The sequence below is a fragment of the Sinohyriopsis cumingii genome, chromosome 19 (genome assembly GCF_028554795.1).
Source record: "Sinohyriopsis cumingii isolate HCF-2022 chromosome 19, ASM2855479v2, whole genome shotgun sequence".
In the NCBI taxonomy this organism is placed as follows: domain Eukaryota; kingdom Metazoa; phylum Mollusca; class Bivalvia; order Unionida; family Unionidae; genus Sinohyriopsis; species Sinohyriopsis cumingii.
In genome coordinates, this window is record NC_142979.1 from 45,774,459 (window position 1) to 45,786,949 (window position 12,491).

At 35.1% G+C, this 12,491-nt stretch overlaps 1 protein-coding gene across 19 annotated transcripts in view; it reads left to right on the top strand.

The window, feature by feature from the left end:
* Positions 1–12,491, top strand: part of LOC149775629 (uncharacterized) — a 194,377-nt gene that overhangs the window by 38,759 nt on the left and 143,127 nt on the right. The window contains exons 5-6 of one of the 19 annotated variants that reach the window (XM_089944316.1): positions 4,240–4,492; positions 6,521–8,378. The exons of 15 other annotated variants lie outside the window; for them this stretch is intronic. In XM_089944316.1, coding sequence (XP_089800442.1) covers positions 4,240–4,492; positions 6,521–6,633 — 366 coding nt within the window. In that variant the 3' untranslated portion in view covers positions 6,634–8,378. Of the gene's footprint in view, positions 1–4,239; positions 4,493–6,520; positions 8,379–12,138; positions 12,246–12,491 lie in introns of those variants that run through there. 3 more of the 19 variants (XM_089944308.1, XM_089944319.1, XM_089944323.1) reach the window with 3 other exon arrangements.

A 12,491-nucleotide genomic window follows, 5' to 3' on the forward strand; every position in this document is an offset into this window, starting at 1 on the left:
GCAAATTAAACAGTAGAACACATCTCAGAAGTGGAGCCATGATTCTGGCAGATATATAATTAAGTCAGGTAGTTGATGGATTGCCACAGTAGAGATGGGTTGCCTACTCTGTAATATAGCAGTTTAAGTTAAAGTTGTTTATTATTTAAAAGTAATGACATCCAGGCATGTTGAAAATTACATTAAAAAAAATTATGAGAAATTTTGATGTTATCAGAATTTGAATTTGTATATACATGTACTGCAGAGTGACAGAGTGACATTAAGGTATCTGAGCTCTTTGGACAAAGAAAGGCAAGATGCTCCAAACCTTGTTGTTATTATGTTACAAATAGCAGGAGTGAGTTTGTCATTGCTATTCTCTTACTCTAAGCCTTTTCTGTAAGACTTTATTCTTAGGTGGAAATTTGGGTATCCGTCAATTCCATGCCTTACGCCTAAACTAGCAGTTTTGATTATTTTAATGAATATAGTGAATAAAAAGTTACAAGGACCACAAACTACTGTATAAACAGCTGTTGCTGTTTAAGACTGTTCTTGCCATGTTTCTTTGTAATAGCCAGTCAGGCTTACAATAGAAAGATGTGGGAGTTTTTCTTCTTCTAATCTCAGCCGGTCATATTGACATGGGGTTCTCAGCAAAGACTTCAGTTGATGTCTGCTTGATTTTAAATGAAAATGGTATCAGTCTGGTATCTAATATATCCACTGCAATAGCTAAGCAGAAAATTGTGTTATCACTGGCAAATATAATAAATGGTTTCAACTCTCTGCACTTAAAAGGAAGAAATGGTCATATCTTGAATTCCATGAGATTCATTTTGCACAAGAGTGCAGGTCACTGCAAGGGACTTTTGTTGGAGTTATTGCCCTTTTAGCATGGAGCCAGATATAGTATATCACTGAATATGATGAACATCAATAGGCTGTCAGCTTTCATTAAGTTGCCATGAAACTTGGTACATGTTATGGTCTTCATCAGAAGAGATATTGCCCATTTTTTTATGCAGCTGAACACAAGAATGAGATTTAATCTTGTGAACACAATTGGTTCTACAGTTTTTTATCGATCATGAGCCACATTTACACTTATTTTGCTTATTAGAAGAATATGCACATTATGACAAATATTTGTGCTCCCACAATCTCTGTAAGAGTTATTGTCCATTTTTTATATTCAGAGCTGGGTCCAGCATATTTTGAATGCATTTGCTCAGCTTTAGTGGATTGGTGTGAAACTTGGTATTTTAATTGCACTATTGTTAGAAGAGTTGTGCATTTTTTGTTGTTGCTACAGAGCTGTCCCATTACATCATGGTTGTAATGATGAGACACAGGATTGGTGGGTTCTTGTTTATGTAAGCAAGTTGCTCACCATTCCTCTAATTTTATATTGGAACAGACTGTACATGGCTCTTCACAATTTATTTAGTATAAAACAAATATATATGCTTTTACAAATTTATTTTTTCCATTTGGTAATTCACTAAAGTATATGTCAGTAATATGTTTCAATTAGGCATCACTAAAATGACACTGAAATAAAGTGATGCGTAGTAGTATACAAAGACCAGAATCAACAAATGAAACAGAAGACGAACAGGTCACAATAGAACATTTAAAATGTTTTTCCTTTCTTTAGAAAATTATACCAGTATACTAGTATGTGTTAGTTTGCTCTTAAGCAATGAAACTTTAAAGTTTATAAATTCTCAAATGCACTTGCTACATGTCTGACAGGACAGGAGCACATGTAATTGTTTAGCAAGTTAATAATTTTCATTTTTGTTTCATGTTGTTGAAAACAATTTATGTACTTTTTAGCTCTTCTGGTTTTAGCCCAGGAGAGCTTATGGGTGTTCTGTTGTCCATCATCAGTCCATCTGTTAGCACAGGTTTGTTGTGGCTGCTCCTCCTAAACTACTTCAATATTGCCGTGAGCTTTACGCACACATTCATCCCAAGGTCTGGTTGGTCATAATGAAACTGACACTACTTGGATACATTCAATGTAGTTGCAACAGTACCCATTTTTAAAATCTTGTTTGTCACTACTCCTTGTGTCAGCATGGGGTTTTCTTGAGAAGACTTGTTATGATGGTTGATCCAAAATGAAAACTGTTCCCTTCCTATGTCTGAAAGTCTTGTTATTGCTACTTCTTCAGGAGGGCTGGTCATATCAACATTGTACTTTCATAAAGAGACTCTCATGAATTAATGGTCATACAGATCAGGGTTTTTTCCACTGAAACACTTCTTGGGATGACTGGTTTGTTGTAAATGAAAGTGGTGCCTATCTAGCCTCCAATAGGATTGCCACAATAGTCGTTTTGGAAATCTTTAATTGCTGCTTCTTATTGGGGGCTGGTCATGTCAACTTTGTACTTTTACCAAATGACTTCTTTTGTGTAATTGGACTTAAATGGAAATGGTGCAGATCTGATATCCATAGCAGCCATCTTTCAAACCTTATTGTTACTCCTCCAAAACACAAAACCATATCAGCATGGGGTTTTTACCGGAAGATTTCTTAAGATGTATTGTTTGTTCTGACCACTCTGCTGGCCTAAGTGGTTAGAAAGTCTGCAGTGGATGGGGAGGTCATGGGTGCGAACCTCATCAGAGTCATACCAAAGACTTTTAAAAATGGTTGTAGCATCTGTCTCACTTGGTGCCCAGCATTAAGAGGATAGTGTTTTGACTGGTCAGCCTGGTGTGGGGATAATGTGATTTGGCATGATCCAGATTGCTAGACATCAGTATAAACTGCCACACTACAGACATTGTAGCGATATAACTAAAATTGATAAAGCTACATTAAAAATCCAAACATACGCACACACACTCTTGTCCTGAATTAAAATGATGCCAAACTATTTACAGCATGGCCACTACATCAGCCATCTTAAAAATCTTCCTTTAGCTACATGTAAATGGAATGTCATTTTGACATTGGGGTTTTAATCAGAATAAGATGATATAAAAATATTGCCAACTGTACTTCAAATATAGCTATCATGGCAGCCATTTTAAAAATCTTGCTGTCACTGGCACACAGACAAAAGAGTGCAAGACAAAAGAGTGTCGACAATAGAGCTCCGACATAAGGGAACAGACAAAAGAGAGACCTTTAATTGCCAACAAAAGAGCACCAAATTACTGACAAAATAGCGCCAGACACAATAGCACAGGTTATACAAATAATATGATATTAAAACGTTCTAAATAACTTAGATAAGTGTACAAATTTTGAAGATTAGAAAACACTTTAATAACGTATACATACTTTGATTTATAGCTAAATTTCTAAATTGTGGGCAATGCTTTGTAGATAATCCATCACATTATCATTAGCATATGTTGGAAGAAGCGCTTGTAACATTCTGTTGAGCTGGACATATTTGTTCTTAAAAGCTTGTGGCTGAATCACTCCAGATAGATGATGTTCCATTGCTATTTCATATAGTAGACACCACCTTCGCTGCTTTGTTTCCAGCTGGATCCGGAGCGTGATTGTGTCCCAATGATGACAGAACGTTGTCGCTTAACACTTTCATCCTTCCACGGCAACCATCTTTCCTGCAGCATCTCCATGACGTACTTCCATCAGCATTTTCTTTGTCTTTGAGATATCTTTAGCCGTCGACCAAAAACATAATCTTTCCTTTCTGTGATTAGATCTTATCCATGTTTCTTTATTAATAAACTTTTTACAAATAAAGTTTGTACTACACTTTTCACTATACATGCAAAATGACATCGTTGATTCTTAGCTCAATAATTAACTTCTACTCAAAACTTAGAAACTACATTTTATTGTGCATAATTGTCGGTGCTCTTTTGTCGGCGCCCTTTTATCGGTGCCCTTATGTCGGCGCTCTTTTGTCGTGTGCTCTTTTGCCGGGTCACCGCTGTCACTAACCACCACCACCCTAAATTTAAGGTCATGTTGATATAGGGTTTTCACCAAAAGACTTCTAATGATGTCTACTTTGTCCTAAATGAAGAAAAATACCAATCTGACATTCAATATGTCCACCACAGCAAATAATTTGAAAATGTTGCAATTACTGAAGAATATAAAAAATACTTAGCAGTTAAAAGGAAGAAATGGTCTTTTCTTGAATTCCTTGAAGATCTTTTGACCAGTAGAGCCTTTGTCCTTTGAAGGGATTCTTGTTATCAGTTATTAGTGTGTCTCCAATTAAAGAAAAATTCTTTTAATTTTCTTTCACACAGATGGTGGAGCTTGTTAATGGAACAAATGTTTATGTACATCTTGATGAATATAGAACAGCTATTAACAAGTCAATACCTAAATTATACAAAAGACTTGACAACTCACAGGAAATCCATAAAGATGGCAAACGCATAGCCAGATACCTGATGTCCATTTTTTTCGAAAAGAAGGAACTCCAGGAACGAAGCCTAACAAATTCCGAATTATCTCGTTATCCCCCACTAAATCAAAAAATTGTGAACGCAATACTTGGTAAGTGTATCAGATGATAACCTTTATAGTACAGAGATAAAAAGAAACTTGTTTTCTTAAATGTAGTGATTATACATTAGAAAACTTCACAGATCTATAAAAACTCTGCTTATTTTAATGCTGATTATCTTGGTTGGTTGCATGGTGTTATTGGTTCTTTAAACACATTGGCTAAATCATGCTGAGGAACTGGGACCTAGGTGCCTCTTCCAATGATATAATGAGGCAGGCAATCTGGGTTGCGATTATCGAACCAGCACACAATGGATTACATGTAAGACACTGTACTAACTGAGCTACATTCATACTATGGCTGGTCCTATGTGTAACTGGTTGAGCCACAAGCAATCAGTCCAAAAGTTTTCAAACTGTTCATTGAAATTATCTGTCAAAATTTTACTTTTGTCAGTGATGCTCTTTTCATTTTAGCTCATTCAGCCCCATCATTATCAGAATAACTCGGGCTATGCTCCAGAAGCACTCTGTGTCTAGCTGCTTGTGCCCCAGAGTTTTTACCTCTTTGAAAAATTTTGAAAACATTGCGCGCATGCATTTACTCTTACCTTAATTTCTCTTCTTATATCCACAAAATTTTCACCAATTATTCCAAATGAATTTGTCTACATAGTGATGTATTTTTTTTCCTATTTGTCCAAGTCTTTCACAATTTATTTATACACTGTTTACAAAATAATGTGCAATGTTTATCTGCAAGAACTCTATCATCATTGCTGTCAGCATCCTCATCTTCTGACAATTCAGTCTTAGAAACTTCTGTGTCCGAATCTAAATCTCGCAAAATATCCAACTGCCGAACATATCTTTCCTCAGCTTGCTCAATATTTTCGAGATCAAACCAGAGAAACTCCTCATTTTTGCACTTATCAAAAATCGCTCTTATGTCTGCCATCAATTACAATTTTTGATGAACAGAAAACGTGTAGTGAAACTGCTCTCAAACAGTAAACTTGGTTTCTGAACAATTCAAATGTCCACAAATGAAAGTAAAATCATTTCTGATTGGTTTAATAGTTGTTTAGTTCCTGGAAAAAACCCATTTGTAACCAATCAGAGATGTTGTATCTAACACACATTCATCACAGCTGGAGATGGGATCGGCCATTGAATGCAGTAAACAAATCACGCCTACAGACGGGATCGGGGCCAAATGAGTTAAAGACCAAACCTGTGTGCCTGCAACTTAGAGTCCATTTGATTCCTATAACTTGTTTTTTAGTTTTGTTTTTTCCCTCAAGTTTTATCAGATCCATTTGTTTGACTTTGGAATGTAAAACAGGCCTGTTCCACCCACCTGTACATATGTCATAAGAGGTGACTAATGGAGACATGAGCCGTGATTGTGCAGTGGCTTGGCTAGCAGGCCAAACTATTGTCCAAATAATTAATCCTACCATACCACAGGATCAGCCATGGTTAGCCATTATGGTGTGTCCTCAGCCAAGGCACTTCACCCCAATGCCTTCAACGAAACTAAACCAAACCAAAGTTTTGCATTTTTCTATCAATTTATTAGTTGTCAGTCATTTGCATAGCAGTTTGTACTCAGTCTGTTTTTTTAAAATTTATATTCTCTCAAAATGTGTGCATTTTGGTACTACAACATTAGCTAGGTAACATATCCTACTATATCAAATGTAAATAATTATCTTCAAGCTTAATTTAAAAACAAAACAATTTTTAAAAAATATTAAGGTTTAGGTTTGCTTCATTTGTGCAGTTTGTAAAAAGATTTTAAATTCCAACTTCTGCTTACTAATCCATCACAAAAATGCATAGATCTGTTGTATTATACACATTATGGTCACTTTTTATATGCTACTGATTGTATCATGTTTATGCATTGAGTTGCACACCTAATACTTTAGAACCTTATGGTTTACCTACATCTTGATGGAAACTACTTATCTTTATTTCAAAAATTTATTTATTTTTTGCAAAGTGAAAAACATTCAGAATTATCAAAAAATGCCACATAGTAATAATTAATTTTTTTCTCTTCCAATAAAGCCTTTTCAGTAATGAACTCGGACTCATCAAGAGCAGATGTAAAAAAAGCAATGAGAACCAGCTTGACTTCAAAAAGATGCAAAGCTAGAAAACAGATATTTACAGCAGCATGAGGACTTGATTCTTTCTACTTGATTATTCTACCTTGGAAAAAAAGAATTGAATGAAACTGTCACTTGTGTTTTTGACTCAAGTATTGGTCTGAGTTAGCATGGAGAGCCAATGCAACCAAACTCTGGAAAGACTGTGCAATAATCTTAACCAAGGCTTATATCACAGCACTCATTTTAATATTTTTCTAAATTCTTAATTAGGACCATGCTAGCTGGTTTAATGTGAACCCTTTGGTGACATAAGTGATATTTCCTGAAGCATTTATCCCACTGATGACCTATGCATTCGCATTCAGAGTAGGTTCATGTGGATATCATGCGGAGAAATTTAAGGCTGAGAAATAGTCATTTCATGAGCAACTGAAGTCAATTATGGTGTAACTTGAAACTTTACAGGTATTGTTCAAATTGACTTGATATCTCCATATAACACACTTTAACCAAAGAATGTGCTGAAACATAAAAGCCAACTTTATTGTTGTATTGTTGTTATATTACATGTATGTGGACCATTTTCCATGTATTACTTTTTACCTGATCCATATATTGTCTCTGATTCTTGAGTTTTGGATGGACCCATATTACTGTATCATGCGGAGAACTTACAATTTTACAGTTCATGTAGTGTGTACAGACCGTAAAACAGGTCATCAGAGAAAATCATTTTATTTATGCTTCATGATCATTTGAAATACATTTTGAGTTCATATTGTTTGCATTCCATTCATGATTGCATTTTGCTTTTATCACAGCATTCATTGTTACGTGTCATTTTTACTCATTTGGAATGAATGAAAAAAACATTTACCAAACTTGCATTTCCGTTTTCAAGGGATATCAGCAATTAAGGGAAGTAAACAAAATTCCATGTGCGGATTAGCAAAGCTGGAAAAGACTTGAAACTTTGTTACAGACATATTTACCTTGGTTTGATTTCTGCAACAGTAGTATTCACAACGAGAGCCTGTCCTGTGTCATTTTTTTAATAAGCTGCATTAATTTATGTTAATATTTTGTCTAAGTTGGAGTTCTGTGGTCGATTCTGGAATCCATTGATGATAGGCATTTGAGTTCCCTTTTGGTTTCACTTACAATTCATCATTCTGCATTTGCATTTGTGCTTTCCATTTTGTTCAATTGCATCATGCAATTAGTTTGCATTAAGTCTCCATCTACTCTGCATTCCAGTTTTATTTCACAGGTAAAAAGACCCGTTTTATGGTCAGTATTGTCTCCTGCTATAAATGCACCAGTTTAATGAGCAGAAATGCTTTAAAAGTTGGTCAACCAACTGATGAGTTTTTAGACATACAGCCAGATCTATTCTAAAATTGAAAAGTTAAGGCAGAAATCCCTCCTCCTCCATTCAAAGCATTGGAGGCAGTTATGAAATAAAGGAGAGATTTAATGAAGACCTAAAGGCAGATCATGAAAATATGTTGCCTACTTTTATTGCAGTTGGTTGATTTTCTCAGTTCATATGTTTTGAGAAATTAGTATGAATCCATCAGTTGAGCAACCTAGAATAGAGACTTTGATGTACATACTCGTAAATGACTGGATGCCTTTACATTCTAGGTGTGCAGATATTTGTTTGTAGCATGAATACTTTGCATTTCAATGGAGTATTGTTTTCAGTGTTTTTAATTTTGTTACATGAAGAAATAAACTTTACTTTAAATTGGCTGTATTATTATGATGATTTTGCATCCTTTTTAAAAAATAAATATGTTGTTACCATGTCATCAGTTATGAAGCTTCATTTTTATGAGTTCTTATAGTGTCTAGCTGGTCCTAAATGAAAAGATGTAAGCTGTCCCTCCATATTTTTACATCCACTCTTATCAAATGGATGGTCATATCAACATGATGTTTTCATCAGAAGTCGTATTATGAATATCTACTGGATCCTAACTGAAAATGGTACCCTATCATACATCCATAATGGCAGCTACAGTGACCATCTTGAATATCTTGCTGCCACTACTTCCTGAATGAATGGTCATGTTGACATTGGCTTTTCACCAAAAAGACTTTTAATGATGTCTATTTGGTCCAAATTGAAATTGGTGCCAATCTGACATTCAGTATGTTAACCACAGCAGCTAATTTGAAAATCTTTTAATGCTGAAGAATATCTGACATGTATTCAACAGTCAGCATTGAAAGAAGAGATCATTGTGTATCGAATTCCTAAAAATGCCTTTGGTGCAGTAAAGCATCAGTCTCTTCAAGGGACTTAAATTAACTTCTTTCCTGTTCATAAATTTGTTTCCACAAGCTTGTCTCAACTGTTCCATATGCATGTACTCAACATTCCCAGTATCTTTCTTTTGTTGTTTGTTCGGTAGTTTTTAGTTTATGCACACACTAGCGAGCAAAATTGAGGGTACAATGAAATGTCATGGGGTACAGTGATTTTAAAAAGAACATAATTACATGTGTTCCAAGATCAAGGTTACTTGAGCTGACCATAGTATCTTCCTGTCATAGGTAAAAGGTCATAGGTAGACTTGATACATGCATACACAGTTGCAGCTCCCTGTTGATTCCTAAGCAGGGTGGTTCAAGGTCAAGGTCACTGGAATAAATATTGTAACTTTGAACCCTATTGGTCATTGACCAGAAGGCTTATGCAATGACCTGTTGTCTTGAGTCTGTGCATCATCAATCTGTTTATCACCACATTTCTTTTTACTACTAAACTACTCAGAGAATTACTTAATTAGGTTTGTGTAGTCATTAATTCTGTCAGCAGTCTCTATTTCCATTTTGTGTCTACATGTATCTGTCCATCATAGTTAAAATTATTCAGTAAATTCTGGTCTTAAGATAGATGTCTAAACTATTATTCCCGCAATATTTTGATGAAGCATAAAGGAATATTGTGATACCCACCATCTGTCTGCTCATTGCTGTTTATTGCCCATGTGGTAACCATTGGCAAGGGGTGTGTCTGTCCTTGGCTTCTTCCCCTGGGGGCCAAGGGAGGAAACCAAGGGTCTAATGCACAAAAATGTATATTGCAATGACATGTTCAAATATTTTCTGACCAAGAATTTTCTATACAATGTAGAAAGACATGTAATGGATTTTACATTGTGATACTGTATTAAGCTGAGGGGAGGGATATATTGCACAATGCAATAAGAAGCATGAGGATTTGTTATTGTAACCCACTTCAGTTGCACTAGTTTTGTTTTTCAGAATATGCATGACAATTAGAAATTTACAGCAAAGAGGAAGTTGCATTCTCAGTCCATACAGATAACAAAATTTTTATGTTTTAAATGTACATGTACATGTACCAATGGTTGGGGTCATTTCTTTGATATTGCACTGCAAGATACTTTATACAGATTAGCTTGTGAATCACTTTTGTTGCTGACAATTATTTAATCTTTACATTAATATTTGATTATTGGTATTTGGTTTGTCTGTTGTGGTATGCTTCCAATGAACTTGAGTTGAACACTTCAGGAGAGACCATTTGATTTAATGTGTGCATTCATCAATCAATGTTTTGCAAAATGCATGTATTTATACAAGTACTTAGCATTGTCAGGCTGCATAGGGACTCAAAAAACAATACATGTAGTCACTATTGTTTTCTGGAGGTTGAGATTTTCAAGTGTGAATTAGCACCTTTGATTCTTTTTACAGAGTAAAATAAATTTGTCATTGGAAACTTACGGATGACACAGTATATTGCAGAACCTGCATTTCTTGGCTAGTAGTTCATGTATATCCATGGTTGTAACAAACGTGATTGCATGGTCCTTTGAGTGAAACTGTTGGATGTGATTCACTTGGGATCATAGCACAGACAGCTTCATTGAAGACCACTCTGGTGGCCACAGATGCAGGAGGTCCTGGGTTTCGAACCCCGGCTGAGTCATACAAAGACTTATAAAAATGATACTTACAGCTGCCTTGCTAGGCGCTCAGCATTAAGAGGTTAGTGTTAGGACTGGTGACTGGTCGGCCTGGTGTCAGAATAATGTGACATAATGCTACGTGTCTGCGGCATGATGCCCCAATGCTAGACATCACTATAAACTGCCACACTACAGACACAGACCTGCCAAGTATTATGATTTTGCCGTAAATCTTACGAAAATTACCTTAAAATATGGGCTTGAGCAAACAAGCAAAAACTACGTAAAAATGATCGTTTCAGAAAAATCTGTATAATTGGTTCATCCATTTTTATTTGGATCTGGGCTTCATCTTAGAATAAGTGAAATTAGTCAGGGAACCAGATTAACTTTACAGATGCTTTAAACTGCATCTATTTGTTTATGCGAAAGCATCTGCTTGATCAAACTGTTATATAATTTTTAAAAATGGCGTCCAGAAAGTGATGCATGTTTAAGACGAAAGGGAACATAAGCTTATAGAAAAGTGTTAATAAGCAACATAGAATAATTAAAAGGAGTATTCAGATTCTTGTGAATCAAAGCTGAAAAGGACACAGTTATGTTTATTGGTGTGAGATATGATTGCTGCTGTCATGTTGAAATGGAAAAGAATTTCCAAGAATATTTCAAGTTGAGAGATATCAGCAAGCCATTGAGTTGCATAGGGTTTAGAAGTAAAGTTTGTGCAATTGTACTAATGTAAATAAAGTCTATGCTTACTTTAAAAACTTTTCAGTTGAACATAATGTTTATCGTTGATGCGTCAAACTTTTAATTATGTTTTCCAGCTTTACAATAGCAGTTATTGATATTTTGTTAACCTTACCGAAAACTGGTCAATCTTATAGAAAAAGATTAACTGCCTTACTGAGACGGACTCATCAGTGTTGGCAGGTCTGAAGACATTGTAGCCATATGACTGAAAAATTGTTAAACTTAAAGCTACTTTAGAAATCAAATACACACACACACACACAATTTCATTGAAAAGAATCAGAATTTTCCTGGGAAATATGCACTAGAATTACTACAGTGGAAAGGGTTGATCTGAATATTTTAAACTTGTGTAACATATAGATGATTTCATTACCATGTTTGTGAAGATTTTGTAACAAAATTGTTTCTTACAGATGTATGCCTCACAGTACATGCATATATGCCTACAATATATCTGCATGTAATTGTGGGGACATACGGTTCTGTTATGTTAGTCCAGGATTGGGCAACCTGGTTGTATCTGCTTATTTGTATCTTATGGCGTGACATTAAATACATGTATTGCTTCTTTGTTCCATGCCCTGGAGGAAGTTCCACATGCCTGTGTTAATCAATGAATTAGTGGATTTTCTAATTACTTGGTGTTTTTTTTTATGTAAACATACTTGGACAACTTATTTGCAAAAGTGGAATGAGAGTAACACAATTTAATTTTATGGTACAAGTCTACAAGATTGGGTGATATTTCCTTGACATTTTTTGCAGTTGCTAATCTGATAATTCAGAAATAATATGAAAAGAAATATTACTTGGCTTGTCTTTTGGAAGATTCGAGGAGACTAAATGACATAAAGAAGGTTAATTTCAGAGAGCAAGGCAAACAGGGATGACCTTAAGAACATTTTACTATCAAAGAGAAGACAATTCAGTTCACGTGACCCTTTAGATGCAGCACAGACAGAAGAACAAAATAAGGTTAGTATTTTTTCCAGGTCCCTTTATCTCACTAAGTTCTTTTCTCGTAATATTGCAACTTGTGGTGATAGCTTATCATTTGTCATTTTGAAATCAGCTCATCATAAATAAGAAGAGTTTATGGGATTGTTTTTTAAATTGTTACCCTTCATCTGATGTCCATTACCTGCCATCCACTGAAGATTAAAAGTAACGTCTATCGGGTAAAAGTTGTTTTGAATTTATTTTCCATCACCAGCATAAATG